The 18,395-nt window shown below is 40.9% G+C and overlaps 2 protein-coding genes and 1 pseudogene across 2 annotated transcripts in view; all 3 read right to left on the bottom strand.

Moving 5' to 3' along the window:
• LOC131774364 (perivitellin-2 67 kDa subunit-like) overlaps positions 1–2,218 on the bottom strand; it is a 4,116-nt gene extending 1,898 nt beyond the window's left edge. Inside the window, exons 1-4 of the mRNA XM_059090377.2 lie at positions 2,046–2,218; positions 1,482–1,566; positions 946–1,260; positions 1–497 (exon numbers count right to left, since the gene is read on the bottom strand). The exon at positions 1–497 is cut by the window's left edge and continues 237 nt beyond it. Of these exons, the coding sequence (XP_058946360.2) occupies positions 1–497; positions 946–1,260; positions 1,482–1,566; positions 2,046–2,057 (909 nt within the window). The 5' untranslated portion in view covers positions 2,058–2,218. The remainder of the gene's footprint in view (positions 498–945; positions 1,261–1,481; positions 1,567–2,045) is intronic.
• A 2,593-nt stretch (positions 2,219–4,811) lies between these two features.
• Positions 4,812–6,059, bottom strand: LOC131774365 (uncharacterized; annotated as a pseudogene).
• Positions 6,060–9,050: 2,991 nt separating this feature from the next.
• LOC131789331 (uncharacterized) lies at positions 9,051–10,233 on the bottom strand. The gene has a single exon (XM_059106428.2). The coding sequence runs from the start codon at positions 10,131–10,133 to the stop codon at positions 9,051–9,053; it is 1,083 nt and encodes a 360-aa protein (XP_058962411.2). The 5' UTR covers positions 10,134–10,233.
• Positions 10,234–18,395: the final 8,162 nt, after the last annotated feature.

The following is an 18,395-nucleotide window of genomic DNA, read 5'->3' as shown; positions in this document are numbered from 1 at the left end:
CCAAGTCATTGCGTCTCCATTGCTGGGTGGGGAAGACCCAACGGTGATGGTTGTGGTTTGTACATTTTTCAAAAAGTTTGACGCAGCGTTTCTTTGATCGCTGTTCATGGAAAATCCTCCTCCGATGCTGAATAAACCTGAGTAGCTCGCCTGGGCTTCAACGCTGAAGGATGATTTCTTCAGGGTCGTTAGAGCCCCCTGAGTTACCTTGTGGCTTTGGATGAACTTTGCACCAAACGTGACGTCTGAGAAGAAATGAGTTCCGTAGTATTTGACGAACTGTAACACATCTCCATCTGAAGTCCGCGGATCAGCTAGTTTTGTCGCCCACTCAATGAAACCGGGATGAAACGGCGGAGGTCTCGTGAGGTCAATCTTACTGCGATAGTGCTGACAATGTGCACTGGAAATAACACGCATATACTCTCCAGACGACATTTCAGCTACATCTCTCCTGTAGCTTGCACTAGCAGAGAATTGAAATCCCCAGCCTCCTCCTAAGTGATTGAAATCAAAGACGGCATGATGCTCTAAATACTGTTGCCTATTAATCGACCATGGCTAACTCTTCTTAATCTTGGATTTAACGTCAGTCCGTCAATGGGAAGACGCTAAATAATTGGCAGACTTCCATCTGGGTTATTTGAGACATCATCAAATATCTAAGGCGCGGCTTTCCTAAAGTATAACAAGTCCGAGTTACAGAGACCCTCAAAACGAAACTGGAATATCGCGACATTTACGTTTATTTCCACCCTTATTGTTACCTAGTGCTTTCTCTAAAAACGTTTTTAGTTCCTATTGTATGTTACAAACACCGCAGTCTATCAAGCTTCAGTGCGCTCGCTGAGATAGTTTGGTAATTAATCATTATGAAAAACAATTGGGTCTTATGCAAGGAATTCAGGGAGTAATCTCGCAATTCAAATTTAAATTCCCGTTTACCTTCCACCTTTGCTGCACCTCCAAGGAGTTTTGACATTTCTTGCTTGTTTCGGACAAGTTTAGATTCAAATGACACCAAGCAAGATTGACATGGGTACGCTGTCAGACCCACTGGGATGCTGTAACGACAATCCGCACTTTGTCTAAGTTCAGAATAGTCAGCCCTGAATATTGGGTGCTTAAACCCTGGATCGCATTCGGCATTGGGATCACCGTGCAGGATGTCGTAGCCAAGAAGTGCAAAATCCAGGTCAGGAAAGGTATTTTTCCACTTCGTTCCATTACAGTCTTGAAAATCGTTGTAAAAAGTGGCACCTGAAAATTTCATGAAGTGGATTGTGATGCTCTGAGGGAAAGAGGGGGGAAGTAAGAAGAGAAACATTGTGCCATTATGGAAAATATACCTTATCTTCCATACTTTAAAAAGTTTCTTACCGAAATCAAATACCCCAGGGTTACCTCTCTCTCCTTGACTTAATCATAAATATGAAAGACTTGGCTGTCCTGATCTACACATAATCAATTGATTGCCTTACCTGACGACCCTGGCATATTCGAACCCAGAACCCAGAGAATGAATATCGCGGCGACATGTTTCTGGACATCTTTAAGACGGCTTTCCTGCGTCGTAAAGTTTACACGCATATAAGCTCTACTGTCATCTCCAATTGAATTTTGCAGCTACTATATTGACAAATTAATTAGAAATTGCACCATGCTAAGACCTTGACTATCTCTTCGCTCTAAAGGTTATCATTTTGATAGGTGTTGTATGAAGGGTATTCCAGTTGTTAAAGTACTTAAAGACAACACGAAAACAAAGAAGCTTTGACGCGCGTAGAATAGAAAAACGACTGCATGGAAGCAATTTCAAAAACAGATTCCTTAGGGTGAGGAAAAGTGTGTTATTACTGAGCAAAATACAAAAAAAGAATTGAAGGAGTGAAGTGGATGATTAAAACTATACTGACAAAAAAAACCACCGTCGTCAGTTCTTTTCTACAACATGCACACTTAGTAACTGAATTCTCACTTAGCCTACTAATCGTCTTGGCGAATAAAACCATCATGATGTCGAGTAAATTTTGCCTCCTACTTACCTTTTGCTTCATCTTTTGCTTGCCTAACGTGATTGCTTTCTGAAGACGGAAAGAAAAGTTCAGTTTCTTCAATGATGCAATGGATAATTTTTTTTTATCAAATTTCGTCCAATATATAATCCGCTTGTCTTCTTATCAGTGAAAAGTAATGCGTAAACTCTTTTAGTTCTTACTGCACCCAGTTTCTTAACTCAGGCTACTTAAGTCTTCTAAGGTTTATGAAGTTCTCTAGGGTTTAAAGCGATTTCAAGCGATATAGCATTTAGCAAGTCATACCTTGTGTTTGAAGTTTTCCCTACCGCGTAGAGACTAATTCTAAGCAAATTGCGTGCTGTTTTATTTATTTATCGGAGAGTTTGAACAAAGTGTCATGATATCTGCTAGCTCTGTACGTGACCGATGGCCTGTTAGGAGGGATATTCTGTGTTTTAGCTGCATTGGAAAAGAAAGTATATAAATGATACCGCCAGCACATGAAAACCTTGATAAAGACCCTCGTATGTTTTCATGGGAGTTAACACAACGGTTAAGCTTTATGGCAAAAGACCAGAGAACTGCTGAAATTCTACCATCTGCCTGGGGGAGTGGTCACCTTTCATCTCCCTTCATGGAAAGATCTTTTGTAATTACTAGGAATTCTTGGAAAAGATAGGAAGATGTCGGAACAGTGTACGAGAAAGAATTTTCTGACGTAGACGTTAAAGCACTTTCCGTACTCTTTAGCTCATAGGATGAGAAAAAAACGTATATCATTGTTACAAATGCGGAATCAGGAACCTCATTTCAATTGAATCAGGTGGGATAATGCTATAGTTCCTTTTCTCATGTTACGAATACATACTAGAAAAAGTAAAAGTCGATATTTTTAGTCTAGGTAATCAACGAAACATGATCCATGAGTTTACGCGGCGGTTTAAAACTCTTGCCAAACTAATGGACCTCCTGAGCACTGCTACTGGGAAAACAGAATAATACCTCTTACTTGGAAGAATAGTAAAGAGATAACGGCAAGGAGGAGTAATCAATGCCTTGCTAATTTTACGTTCGACACGTTTGTCCGACAAGTTAATCTTAGCGGAAATCTTATGAAAACCTAATTGTGCATGAGATATTGAGGACGAGACTGGAGTTGATTTTCATATGTTAGTTCCATCGAGAACAAAGACTGAGGGAAGTTTAGAGCTTGTTCGTGCAAAGAATTTACCGAAACGACAAGCGAAACATGCAAAAAATTTTTCATGGTGTATTCAAATGGTTGAATTGAATGAGTCAGAAACAATGAACGGGTAGTTCTCGAACGGTTGATTCAGGACACAAAGCGTCCGCTCTTTGCAACAACCCGCGACTCTAATCTATTTGTCTACTGATTTCTGCAAACATTCAATTCACCTTTCACCTCTTAAACCTTTTTGTGGATCCGAGAAAAACCTTCTGTGATTGCTAAGGAATTCTCAGAAATAGAGGAAACTGATTTGAGTGCCGCTCTCGCTAACAGCAGTTCCGTTGTCATGAAAGCCGGATACGACTGATCACGTTTATGCAACGCTTTAGTACAACTCGATATCTATTTTCCATTCAATTGTTATGAAAACCTAAAATTATCAACGCAGGAGATAAAAAAACGGAGTTTCAATAGTCCAAAGGATATCTCTATCAATTTTCAGAGTTATGCAAATGAGGTATGAGACGAGCGCAATTGAGCAAACACATTTATTTGCGTCGTTTTCAAAACGTTGGTGGATGAAAGCTAAAGATGCCCGCGGGTTTAAGGCGATCGATTATGCGTTTTTAGCCCCATTTACGCTTGCATTTTGAGAACTCTTTTTTACGTATTAAGGTCGAAGGGAGGGGTCTCCTCTGATCACGTGGTATGAAAAAGCTTTCAGTTAAAGTTTCCATATTGTGTCTGTGAACTGACAATCTACATCTTATAACTTGTAGCAAGAGAGAATTTAGTGACCCGTATCATTGCAGTCGCAGCGCGCTCGAGAAGCTTTGTGAAATTTACACTTACGATCGCCATCCACACGGGAGGCCCAGCCAAAAATCGATTTTAGCTCGTGCCGGACGCAAAAAAAAGAGAATCGGAGAATAACTAAACTATTTTTGAAACGTGTATCCTAAACCCTTCTCATGGGCAAAACAATAAAAGAGAACTTTTTTTCGATGGGAAGTCGAGAGGACCGCCCTCAGCGAAAGCGACCGACTAACAACATAGTTAAAGCACTAATGTTGAAATCGTCACCCGCCTTTCCGATTGACGTGATTAAGCACTTCCCGTGAAGGATTCGGCTAAAACGCGTATTTTTTTGTTACATAACAAAGACGGACTGACGTCCATGTTTATTTCTACAAAATGCAGGACATAAACTCTTGAGTTTTAACTTCGCGTTGCTTTAGTGCGCGTATAAACGGATATGTATCGTATCAGAATATATAATTAAATAGATGCATCAAGTGTTCAAACAACTTGGAAAATTCGGCATCGTCGTCTACGCCTCTACGTATCCGTTGCACGATTTGACCTGTGTCAGTCAGTGGGAAAGAAGTTTCCATGGAAGATAAATTAGATCAAGGGTGAATGGTGCTAACTGCATTTAGCAAATCCAGATATAAAAGTTATACATCGAACTGCCTCAAAATTTATTTTTCAACTCACTATCGAGTTAAAGAGCAAATCTATAAAGGAGTGCTCGAATGTGAACCTGGGGTCAAACATAATCACAAGCCCCGGTGTTTCTACAAACTTACTGGACTTGACCCCGGTCTAAAAAATGAAGCATTTGGTTATGTGCTGAAATTCAATGAGCTTCATCTAAGCTCTTGGTGCTCTTTGTTAATTTATGTTCGCTATTTCAAGTATCTTCATCACGGCAGAGGGATATAATTTCCAATATTGTTGCACTGAGATGTTTGCGGAAATAAATTGAAACTCACGGTGCCACCGGCAATCCATCCGGACAACCATCTCGTTAAGAAACATACGTCTGCTCTATGACATAGCGCGTTTCCCGGATTGTTTTCTCTCCAGAAGGCCGTGCTGCGATATCTCAATGTTCCTTTGTCGCTATAAGTACAGCAAGCCGCAGTCCACATGTCTCTAGGTACGTTCACCCGGTAATCGCCGATAGTGTCTTTGTAGTTGCTGAACCCCCCCTTGCCAAAATATCGCCGTTCCGGGGATCTACGTACTGTCGATGGGATCGCACCAACCACGATAAATAACCGCACATTTGTTGCACCTTTTACCTGAGCACAGTTTTGAATTCCCCATGTAATGAGTCGGCTCTCGCAGACTCTCCAAGGGTGCGAATTAAACACTCCAAACTGGGGGACAGCGTTGGTGTATGTGAAAGTTGCCTTTTCTTTGCTTGATTGTTGCGGCCATACTGTGAGGCAATCCAGTGTCCGCGGTGAACTGATGTTTTGACTACTGACCCTCCAGGACAGAGTCGAGTCCTCAAACGTTTTCTGCGTCCACTTGCTCTTAACCAGTCCTCTTCAACTAAGTACTTACTCCTTATTTGTGTTGTGTAGCAAAGTTCTCGCTTTATAAGCATACTACGTAATCGTTTATTTTGTTGTTGAAAATGAGGATGGAGTAAGTTACTTTGTGAAAATTTAATGTTTTGGTCGACCCCCGAGGCTCTTTAGGTCAAATGGGCCCCATTGATAACGGTGGCTGCATAGATTGTGAGGGGAATACCGTTATTTGCAGTTCCATACAGAATTGCCTACCTGGCAAATCCCACCAAACTTCACACAAATACGCCAGGTTTCGGTTGTCCTTGTTCGACAGAGCCCCAGATGACTTCCACACCTGTCGGCAAGTATTGTGCTAAGTTGGGATTCGGGTTTCCCTGTGGCATCACAGGCCAGGCCATGAAAGTTGCACTGAGGCAGGCAGGCTATTCCGTTAGTACAAGTCTGCGACTACACTGTTGGCCTTTCACTTTATGTAAGAAACATCCAGTCACGAAGAGGCCAGGTAACCCTCGTGGTCGATTTGTTCATGACTTTGCTGCGGGGCAACACAAACTGTATTAGCGCTTCTAACGACGGTATTTGCTTCCAAGCTGAGACAAAGATGCTATGCGTGGGAACCGCATTCCGAGACCCTGCTACCTTGCGCGAGACCACGTTCAAGGAAAGCTAAAATAAGATAGATCCTTTCGGCTTTAACTTGGAAATTAGATTGACTTCCTCTCCTCGACAGCAAACGACTTGTCTAGGAATTAAATGATTTCAAAGTCAACAGGTATGATGAATCTTCTGACAAATTAAGCAAGGCGAATTTTAGGTATTTTCATTATCCTATGTAAATCGGGGAGGATCGACCGGTTGGCCAAAATACCACACAAAGCGAACATCGCCGTCAAAAACAATTCAACGCTGATGCTGAAAACATGAAATTTAAGGATGTTCCAATCTTTCCATGACGCAAATGGCAAACAAATGCGGATGAGCAGGATGTCATATATATTATTATAGTGTCAAAGCCAAATTTATCTGTTGGAAATACACCCCGTCAGTTCGGGGGGTGTTGGAGTGTCGAACCATTGTAGTCAGAAAAAAAATTTTTTTTTTTCATGAGGAACTTATTCCTAGTACAGCCCAAGCAAATGAAAATCGCGTCAACTCGATGGCATTGCGATCATTGTTTATTCAGTAATGTTAAATATAGCGTCCCTAAACAGAAGTTAGGAGGCGAACCGACTAGAATATAGTTTTACCAAAATTCAACCTTGAAAAGTGAGAGTGCTCCACTATGAAACACGAGGAAAACATTATGATCACAAACTTTTTGTTTTTAGTCTTACTGAAACTTTATACTTCATGATGCTTTCTTCCATACCGACACCCCACTATACTGCTGACATATGGGATGTGATAGCTCAAGGACTCTGGAAAATCCTTGGATCAAAGGTCCCCACGAGGAGATAAATGAAGGGGGTGACTAGAGGTTTTGTCAGTGTTTCGTTTCAGTCAGCGCTACTATACTTTTCGCTTTGATACTAAAAAGTTGGGTTTCACTAGGAAGAACCAGAGTCCTCTCGATTCGGGGCCACAAATAAACAAACCCGACAGTTGGCTTATTTAACAACCATCAAACCCTTGACAAACGAACGAATCTAAATGGTCCACTCATAAAAAATGTGATTCCTCCGTACTGCAATACGCAACCTGTACTACGCATAACATTACCAATAACTCCTTAGCGAAAAGCACATGTGCATTCATATAACGTGAAGGGTTTCTTTTCTCTCAATCCTGGCATTGGATTGGCTAAAGAGGAAAGAAGGTCTTTTCCTCTTAAAGAGCGCGGTGACCAAATTTAATAGTAAATTGATCCGGAAAGAAAAAAAAGGTACAACTTAAGGCATGTACAAAGGCGTTACTCAAAGATACCGATTGTAACCTTTTGAGTCGATGTTGTTTAATTAACAAATAGATTCCAAGTTGCCGTGCGTCTGTTCAGTAATAGATCACAGAGGACGTCAAAATGTGGTAAGAACAAAAAAATGGCACACGAGGCGCAGCCGAGTGTGTCACTGATGTTCTTGGAATCTATTTGTTTTATATTATAAAGAATTAAAATATATGGAAAAAAGCCTTTTTATTTCAAATTTCCCCACTTTGACAGACACGAAAATAGCTTTTGACGTAATCTATTGTCTATACAAAATGAAGCGAACTGATTGGTTGCTATGCTTAGAAAAGAATTGTGATTGGTTCAAAGAATCACGCCACTGTCAAATTTGAATCGAGCGTCGCTTGTCCTGGAAGAGACAATCGCTTTGAAAGCTGAATCAAAACTGCGTAATCATCAAATCTGAAACAAAATGCCGCAAAAAATCAAGTCACTTTTTGTCATCAGAGCGGCTCTGTAAGCCGAAAAACACCTGGACGTTGCCCTGAATATTACAGGAGTTAAAAAAGTCACTCGGAAAGCTTGTGGTTGCGGTCGACATCGAAACGTTGGAGGCCATTCGGTTCGAACTTTGCATGAGTGGAGGTAAGTAACTGGTGTGAAGTGCTATTGTTACACAAATCACAATATTTGAATAAGGACACAAAGGAGCGGAAAAAAGTCTCTTTGAAGTTAAATGAAAACTACTTAAATATTCCATCTATTTCTACGACGAAAAGAATCTCAAAATAAAAAAGACGGATGCAATAAACTCTAGGCCATTAAAGTAGGAAACCTAGGTGCGATTTTACAGCTCTGATATAGAAAACAATACCTATCTTAATTGCAGTAGCGCAGCTCAGGAAATAAAAAAACGAAAAACCAATTAAAGGTTTCTGCTTATTTATACAAGATTGGTTTGGAAACCATCGCATGAAAAGAAATTAAAGTTACGAGTATAAACTCAGCTGCTATCTACAATGAAAACCAATGTTTCCAGAAAGACCATTAACACTTATATTTACCAAAAAAAAACCATGTAATAAATAACAAAAGTGCCGACAAGCAGGTGCATATGATGAAAGCGAGTGACAACAAAAATCTATTCAAAAGCTACTGTGGTTTTTTATGCATTTTTTTGATTTATTAAAATGAAAGGACTTGAAATGGTTAAATGTGAAAGTTTACGAATGAATATGTACCGAATAACACACACGGGAAAATCAATGAATTTTCCCATAACATTACTTTGTCACATATCTATTTCCATGGAAGTCAAATTTAGATCAGGGATGAGTGATGCTAACTGCAATTTAGCAAGTCCAGATATAAAAGTTAAACATCGAACTGCCTAAAAATTTATTTCTCAACACACCATCGAGTTTAAAAACCAAATATGTAAAGGAGTGCTCCAATGTAAACGTCACTCAAGCATGATCACAAGCCTGATCACAAGCCCGGTGTTTCTACAGACTTACTGGACTTGACCCAGGTCTAAAAAACGAAACATTTAGCTACATGCTGAAATTTAATAAGCTCCATCTAAGCTTTTGGTGACCTTTGTTAATCTATGTTCACTGTGTCTAGTGTCTTTATCACGGCACACGGATATAATTTCCAATATTGTTGCACTGAGGTGTTTGCGGAAATAAATTGGTGCCACCGTGAATCCATCCGGACAAACATCTCGTTAAGTTGCCTACGTCTGTCCTTTTACATGGCGCGTTTCCTGGATTGTTTTCTCTCCAGAAGGCCGTGCTGCGATATTGCAATGTTCCTTTAATGCTATAACTACAGCAGGCAGCGGTCCACATGCCACTAGGCACGTTCACCCGGTAATTGCTAGTATCTTTGTAGTCACTGAACCCCCTTTTGCCAAAATATCTCTGTTTCGAGGATCCACGTACTGTCGATGGGATAGCACCAACCACGATAAATAACCGAACATCCGTTGCTCCTCTAACCTGAGCACAGTTTTGATTTCCCCATGTAATGAGTCGACCCTCGCAGACTCTCCAAGGGTACGAATTAAACACTCCAAACTGGGGGACAGCATTGGTGTATTTGAAAGTTGCTCTTTTCTTTGCTTGATTGTTGCGGCCATACTGTGAGGCAATCAAGTGTCCGCGGTGAACTGATGTTTTGACTACTGACCCTCCAGGACAGAGCTGAGTCCCAGAAAGGTTTTTACTTGCTTTTAACCAGTCTTCTTCGACGACGTACTTGCTCCCTTTTTGTAAAGATAAATAGCAAAGTTCTCGCTTTGAAGCATCTTTGTAATCTCCATTTCGTTGCTGAAAACTTCGATGGAGTTCTCTGCTAAGTGAAAATTTAATATTTGGTCGACCCCCGAGGCTCTTTCCCGATAGCTGGGTCCCGTTAATCACGGTGGCAGCATAGAGAGGAATTCGGTTATTGCAGTCATACAGAATGCCCACTGCGCCAGCACCTTCACACAAATACGCCAGGTTTTGTTGTCCTCCCTCGACAAGCCCGAGCTGATCCACGCCTGTTGGCAAGTATCGTGTTAAGTTGGGTTTCGGGTTCTCTTGTACATCACAGGCCTCCATAAAGTTGCACTGGCAGTCAGCTATTCCGTAAATACCAGTCGTACTACAAGGATGGCCTTTTACTTGGTGCAAGAAAAATCCTGTCATTAAGATGACGAGTAAGGTCATTGTCGATTTGTCCACGGCTTTGCTGGCTAGACGAACTGTATTAGCACCTTACGACGATATTTGCTTCCAAGCTGAGTAAAATACTTCTACAGTGGGAACCTCGTTCGAGCCCCCAGCTAACTCGTTCAAGGAAATCTATATGCGATATGATCGTTCCGGCTGACTAGGAATTAAGATAGACTTCCCTCCCCGAAAAATGTCGAATGGTTCTTTTTAGAAGGCGCTGAATAATTTGAGCACGGCAGATTTTTATTTATAATAAAGTTCGGATATAACGCGCGCTGTCATTGGTTGAAGGAGCGTGCTCTATGAGAGTTTATATATTAAGCTCAGTTATGCACGTATTCTGATTGGTTCTCTCTCACTTATTATAGAGGACAGGCGTATAGATGACGTCATTATTAAAACTTTTTTTAATTCTTTATTATATAAAACAAATAGATTCCAAGTTGCCGTGCGTCTGTTCAGTAATAGATCACAGAGGATGTCAAAATGTGGTAAAAACATCAGTGACACACTCGGCTGCGCCTCGCGTGCCACTTTTTTGTTCTTACCACATTTTGTCGTCATCTGTGGTCTACTACTGAACAGACGCACGGCAATTTGGAATCTATTTGTTAAATAGAGCACAGAGCTGAGCTAAAGCTGTCACGCCATCTGCCAAATTGTACTATGTTTGGTCTTCTCCGGGAATTCTCTCTGCCTTTTTTTTCGTTAATTGAAATTGAAATTTCGGAACAAGCGAGCCGGCAAGTAGCAACAGAAGAACCAAACAAAGGTTTTTAAAAAAGACCAGGCGCCTTAATTTACGTTATTATAACGTGAGCAGAGACGAAAATCCTCAAGGAGAAAACGAAATGGATATGCCGAGTTTTAGAAGTTTTCACGCTTAGTTAGATGGCAAGCTTACTAAATATGTACGGTAATAAAAATCAAACACAGCTAACACTCGTATAATAAGTAAAGTTTCGTGATCAAAAACAAAACAGTACAAAACAGGAATGATGAAAAATATAACCAAACTGGCATAACTGTTAAAATTCATACTAATGATGGCGGTGTCAGAGCGACTGCGATCACGCTGAGGTCCATCGCGGTTAGCTCATTATGGCGATCTTCGGTCATCGCAGTGAAGCAAGCCTCAGGAACTACATCAGCCGCCCTTCGATTGAAAAAATAAGAGCTTGCTCTGATATTCGTTCCGATGCGGAAGGCCACATCAGTCACTGCAGCCGAGTGTCACGGCGCTGTCATCCCGAGCGATCTTTATTTTCCGGTGAAAACACTCGCCTTGAAATGTTTGTTTTCCACTTGTCATTTAAAAGAACTTGCGTGTTTTTATGAGCCACAATTTGGCCGTGTTTCATTGAACATTTCACTTTCAGATTCTGTATTAGAGACTAAAAGACTTCATGCAGAAGTGTTAAATTATTCAAGTTTTTTTTTCCTGCTGCAAAATGTGAACTTTGATGGTTTGACATTTTTGACAGCTTTAGTCTTGTACAGCCAATCAGATTCTAACAGGGATTCTGATTGGCTTATTGTAGCGCGCTTTGTGAGAGTATAGAGCATGCTGACGACACTGTTGTCCGCTCTGGGAATAAAAGTTGTTCTGAGAATTGAAAGTAAGGCTTGGGAGTTTGCTTGGGGAATTTAACGGATTCTTTACTATAATTGAAACAAATAGAGAAGCCTTGACTGTGCTCTGTTCTGTTGTAAAGCACTTAGGAAGTGGCTAGAGCACTCAAGAAGTACACTTCTTTCGTTCTCTAGCCGCTTCCTAAGTGCTTTACAACAGAACAGAGCACAGTCAAGGCTTCTCTTTTTGTTAACCAGAAAGCCGAACGAAAAGAAAATCTAGTAGATTTTATGAAATAGAACGTTTGGTGTCGTGGAGAGTCAAATAAGGAGAGGTAAGCATATGTCTTGATATCGCTTCATCCTACTGTTTTGTACTTTACTACGTGCAATCGTGAGATTTTATTTCAATTAATGTAATTTTAATTTTCTTTCTTTCATTATTACTTAGAAAAAATATTTTATTAAATGGAAGGGCTATTCGAGCCTAGAAAAGTCACGGGAGCTCGAAGAAAATTTGAACTCACTCGCTTTGAGGTTAGTTCTTATTGTGATTATATGTTATATTCTTATTTGATAATCATCTTACTTTTGCTTGAAGAGCGAAGATAGTTTGAAACGAATTTGGTGAAAGTCCTTTCGATTTGCTAATCGAAAAAAGCTACTTTTATTTCTCGGCATGTAAAAATTGGTCTTATAGCCATTTATGTGTAGATTTATTAGTAAACAAAATATTTTTTGTTCATTTCTAGGTCATTTTACCACCCTAAGAGACCACATAAGAAATACGAGCTGCCAGTGAAGCTCTTCATTGTGGCATTTTAGACCACTTAAAATCGAAAAGTTCTCTGCCCACTGTTATTGTTTTTAAGCATGCAAACTTTAATTTCCTTTTTAAACCCAGAGGACACAAAAGCAATGATAGTGGGGCCATCCTTCTGGAGAGTGATGATTTTAAAAGGTGCCACTTTCCGAAGGAGTGGCGCATGATAATTGGCTGTGTCGGTGATGGTGTTAAAATTGACTTTTCTGTCAGGGTAATATTGTTCTTGGGTTGGAGTCCGAAAACTCATACCTTGACAAGGGGGTCAGTTATACCAAATTCACTCTACAGACCTGAAAAACTGAGTATTTCTTTCTCTAAAGCAGCATGTAGCCTGTCCTGAGTTTTAAGAATCACACGAAAGAACAGAATTGAATTGATTTTATATTGAATTTATTTATTGAAATCAGTCTCTGATATTTTCTTATTATATACATGTAGTCTGTCTGTGAAAGTTAATATCTATATTTTTTACAACTCATATTATGCATGCTGTTTTAGAGCAATAGTTCTTTCTTAGGAAATAAATGTTGCAGCAGTCTTTGGCAGACATGAGCAGTGTCAATTATCCTTCAATATCTCATGTGCCACAAACTATTTTGAACAGAAAAAGAACTATAGCTCACTACATGACTTTTCTATAAATCTTAGCTATGCTGTTCATTTGATGAAAGCATACTGCAACTATAATTGTTGTTTAATTTGATTTGTGCCTTTTGTTTCTCCTGGTCTCCCCTACTTCTTGCTCCCAATACAAAGTATTTTTCTTGGAATATGGCCTTTTAGACCTTTCTTTTCCTTACAGCTCCCACTGCCTTGACTCTTGTTGTAACACATCAGTTACAGCATCCCATTTGTTAAATTTGTGTAGCACAAAGCTCTAAGCCATGTCATTGTTTTTCTCAACCCCCTGCTCAGTGAAAAGTTTAACTGATTTGTGGGTTTCAAAGAACTTTGGTATATGATATACCATGGAATGCATGTACGGAGTTACATTTGCCCGATCTTTTTGTCACACAGTGAAGTAAACAAGTTTACCCAATTCTTTGCTTTCTCAAAGTAGCTATCCATATCATCCTCTAATAGGGTTTTGTTTGTAATAATGGAATAAATTTCATGAAAAGTTTCCCAAAGTTTTTGGACAGTTGATGCAGTGTATGGCTGGATAGCATCAGGAAGCTTGCATGGCAGATCCTTTAGTAACTTTTTTTTTTTTTTTAATGGTACAATACAGACAAGGACTCCGCGACAGCTTATAACAATTAGTGCAGGCCTGGAACATAAAATTGATATAAAAATTGCTATAAAAATTAATGAGTGGTTAGTAGCAACAATCAATGTTTCTTGTCAGATTACAGGCTTTGTTGCAACTTGTGCAGATAGACTTAAATGAGGGAGGATCTTCAGGGTCATATGATTTACAGAGTAATTGCTTATAGTAACTGAGTAGGTGTGCCTTGAATGAACTGAAAGAGATAGTTACGTAAAGACCAATGTCATCTGCTAGAGCATTCCATATTCTTACTGTGCGGATGAAAAAAGATCTGACATGTAGTTGTTTTACATTTTTTGGGAACAAATAGAGTTACATTTGTGTTTCTACTGGATCTAGTTGCTCTTGAGAGGGTGTGTCCGGTGGGGATTACAGTAGGGTTAACCTTAACTAGCCTAGTCACAGATTTAAAGAAAAAACTATCTAGACACTCGTGCCAGTAGGACACGGGGAAAAGGGCCAGTTTAATCAGTCTGTCTTCATAGGATTCCTCGCAGAGGAAAGGCAAGCTGAGGATGTATTTTGTAGCCCGGCGCTGAATCCGCTCACACTTGAGTGGCATAGCCGAGATGTGACCTGACTAGCGCGAGATAGATGACACGTCTCACTGATGCATTCTTGATAGACCTGGTATTACGTCTCACAAACCCTAGCATCCTGTTTGACTTTGCACACTGGTCGCACACCTGTTTGTTCCACAATAGCTTGTCGGAGATGGTGACCCCAAGGTCCTTTTCTGCGCTGGTAACGCCAAGAGGAACCTCGTTTATGTGGTACGTGTTGGGCACAGGATTGTGTTTCCGGGTAATTCGTTGTGCCTAGCACTTAGATTCGTTGAACATCAGGCCGGCCGAGGACGACCAAGTGGCGAGGCTGCTTCGGTCATCCTGTAGTATTGCAGTGTCAGTTGGAGACTGATAGCATGGGGCCCAGTATGGACCCTTGAGGGACTCCTGATGTCACTGGAAGAGCCTGCGAGTTCACTCCGAGTGCCGTTACACTCTGCATCCAATCGTGAAGGTAGGACTCCAGCTAGGCCAGAAGTTTTCCGTTGAAACCGTAATCACGCAGCTTCCTGAGTAGTTTGCGATGACTCACCTTATCAAAAGCCTTCGACATATCAAGATAGATAACATCAACCTGGCCCCCGTTGTCGAGTCGGGAGCCGATATAGTCGAGTACCTCTACCAACTGCGTCACGCACGACCGCCCTTTTATGAAACCTTGTTCTGAGCTATCGATCATACTGTACACGCGGTCTTTGATTGAATTAAACACGCAGCGTTCCATCACCTTGGAAATCAGCCACAGTAACGAGATTGGCCAGTAGTTCTCAGCATATTCTTTATTATCCTTCTTGAATACAGGGACCTTGTTGGCCAATTTCCAGTCTATGGGGAGGGACCCCAGTCTGAGAGACTTGTTGAATAGTTCGCATAAGGATGGAGCGATCTCATATGCTGTATCCTTCAAAATTCTAGGCGGGATTTCAACAGGACTGGTAACTTTACTCGCGTCAAGGTTGGCCAGTAGATACAAGACCTGAGTGACTGTGAGGGTCAGGTCCGATAACGTCAGATCAACATTAGGCCCAGCGTACTCCTCGCCAACTGAATTACAAGTGACAGGGTCAGATGTAAATACCGACACGAAGTACCGATTGAACAGTTCAACGATTTCAGCGGGTGATGATGCTTGAATTCTACTTCCGACGTCTGCTGGTTCACCGCTGGGAACTGTTGCGATGGAGAATACCCCTATGTTTTGATTGCAGTTTGAGTGTCGACCAAAAACGTCTTGGATTGCACTTTAATTGCAACTACATTCCCGAGAGGAATGAGTCACGAGCCTCGCGCAGCATGCGTTTGACCTCAGAACGCAAGTCCTTAAACTTAGCGTTTAAGTAGCTTGATGGAGATGATATGAGTTTCTTACGCATGGGTTCCTTTTTCTTTATCAGAGTTAATATAGGCCCGTTTATCCGGGGTAATGGATTCTTTCCCTTCTTCGCGATACAATCGGCCACACCCTCTAAGAAGGTGTCTTTCCAACTATGCCAGTCCCTATCTATATCAAGGTCTCCACTGGATATTGCATTGGACAAGTTCGCGGCTTGAAATGAAGAACGGAGCCTGTCGAAATCTCCTCTAGCGTAATCATCATACAAAGCGCCGGAGTTTTGGTGGTGCCTTAAGAGCAGAGGAGAGTTCAAAGGAGACAATACAATGATCGGTAAACATTTCTGCCTCATTAGGTTCCAACACTTCTTTCACTTGATCTGGTACGCTCGAGATCACTAAATCGAGGACATTATTTCGGGGAACTATTGTGTTGGATTAGAAAGTGGTCATTAAGAATGTCAACAAACCGCTGTTCGTTAGCACCTATTGAAGAATCAGGACAATCCCATGGGACCATAGGAAGATTCAGATCTCCACAGATTAGCATATTATCAAACCTGCTGCAGGTTTCATCAAGAAATTTTTCAAACAAGTCCATCCAGCTAAAATCGACATTAGGCGGCCTGTGTAAAATTTCCGCACAGCCTCATACTATTATAAAACAAATCTGTATTATTTTTGTCATTGTTTTCTCCATCCAAGAACTGAATGCATAATGTAGTATGGGGCTGTGCGGAAATTTTACCGCGGCCTGTAACACGAACAGAGTAAAAACCTCTGGCTGGGATCAGTTTCCACTGACGCGGATACAATTTCCAAGTCCGTAACAGCTGGGACATACTCGTGTTTTGATGAAAATAAAACAGACTTGACTGCAATCAAAACCCCACCGCCTCGCTTGTTGATACGATCCTTCCGTTAGATTGTGTAACTGGCGTGTGACAGCTCTGAGTCCAGAACCTCACTTTCTAGCCAAGTTTTGTTTACATATACCACGCCAGCATCCTCAACATACACGAGGTCTTGAAACTGGTGTAGGTTCCAAATCGTACCATCGCCTTCGGTGTTTTTGTGGACGCTTATAAGACTACGCGCGTTTAGTAGAATGTTCTTGATCTTAGGGCTCTCCTTATCCTGGCGAAACGCGAATGTTTCTGGTCCCGGCTGACTAGCTATATCACCACAAAGGAGTAGGATACCGGTAAGATATCTTACAACGTTTTGATTTCCATGTCTAAGTTGTCGTGTTTCCTTTTCCAGTACTCAAGCTCATCCTTTACGAGGGAAAATTCCCTTCTAACCTCCATAGCAGAAATTGTCTGCCCTATTTGACTTACTTTTCAGGGCTTCTCTTTTTCTGCCCTTTGGTGTCTTTGTGTATTTTACCTTTGACGTCTCCAGCCAGTTTGAGAAGAGATTGACAAATCAAGAATTCAGCCTTAAAGCTTCAAATCTCAAAGTTCAACCTTTGCTTTAGCGGAGTGGACGTTTGCAAGTTGGAAGGTCCTCTGTTTGGTGACCGTAATTTTGACTGAGAGGAAGGCATTCAAACAAAATTACAGAGCCATGTATGGGAAAAGAGCACTCGGTAAAGTGATGGTTCAAGACCCCATCTAGCATGCTCTAGGGATGCTACAAATGGATTCGACCTAACATTTTGATCTTTTCACGAAGTTTCAGACGCTGGCATGTGAGTCATTTTCCCTTTAACTTGAGTAATTTTTTTAAAGTTTTCTTTTTCCCCAGGAAGCCTTTAACGACCCATATTTTAAAATCCCAATAAAGTAACGTTGAGCGCATGCTCTGACACCATGTTGTCCTTGATTTTTGTCAAAGTTTTACAGTACATTCATGCCAAAATAAGCGAGACCAATTTTTGGCGAGTATTCAGCACTTTTCGTAAATCGTGGGAGATCAACTTTACCCAAAATAACACGAAGCGAACATCGCCGTCAAAACAATTCAACGCTGATGCTGAAAACATGAATAATTAAGGATCATCCACTTTCCATGACGCAATGGCAAAAAAATGCGATGAGTAGGAAGTCATGTACACGACATCATGGCGATCGGTTGCAAGATCTCTTGCTCTACGGTTTTCTTGGGCTTTTTAGTTTTTTGCCTGACTTTTAGTGACGTCCTGTGGACCAAGACGCAAATTAGTGGTCCTGATACCTTTTTATTTCTTTGTGGTGTCTTGAAAGATTTCGAACTTGCAAAATACGAGCCTGTTGCGTTGATACCACAAGTCCGCCATTTGATATTGGAATACGAGTGAGAGGATACTTTGCTATAGGAGTGACTCTGTATCCAAATTCAGTGTCCACTTTCAAAGTTTCAAGGCTAGTATTACGTGGAAATATTTTAAAAAAATCCAAGACCAGACCATTCATCATCAACCACCCGTAAAAAAACCTGTTTGGAAATATCATTGCGATGTTTGCACGAACCCTGTTGGTGCCTGTGAAAGGACTAAATGTAATAACTGTCCTAAATGAAATAAAGTCCTAAACGTAATCTCCAATGCAGTCGTTTAACTCCGCCACGCGCCAGTGCATTGTTGTTGTAGCATTGTTGTTGTTCTCCACATTGAGATGTTAAAGTGACAGCTGTTGCACCAAACAATCCTCTGACCAGTATTTATGTCACATTGCGGGCTCACTGATATCAATCGGCATCTTTTTATT

The sequence above is a fragment of the Pocillopora verrucosa genome, chromosome 1, assembly GCF_036669915.1.
Source record: "Pocillopora verrucosa isolate sample1 chromosome 1, ASM3666991v2, whole genome shotgun sequence".
Classification (NCBI taxonomy): Eukaryota; Metazoa; Cnidaria; class Anthozoa; order Scleractinia; family Pocilloporidae; genus Pocillopora; species Pocillopora verrucosa.
This window is presented reverse-complemented; position numbering and strand designations above follow the sequence as displayed.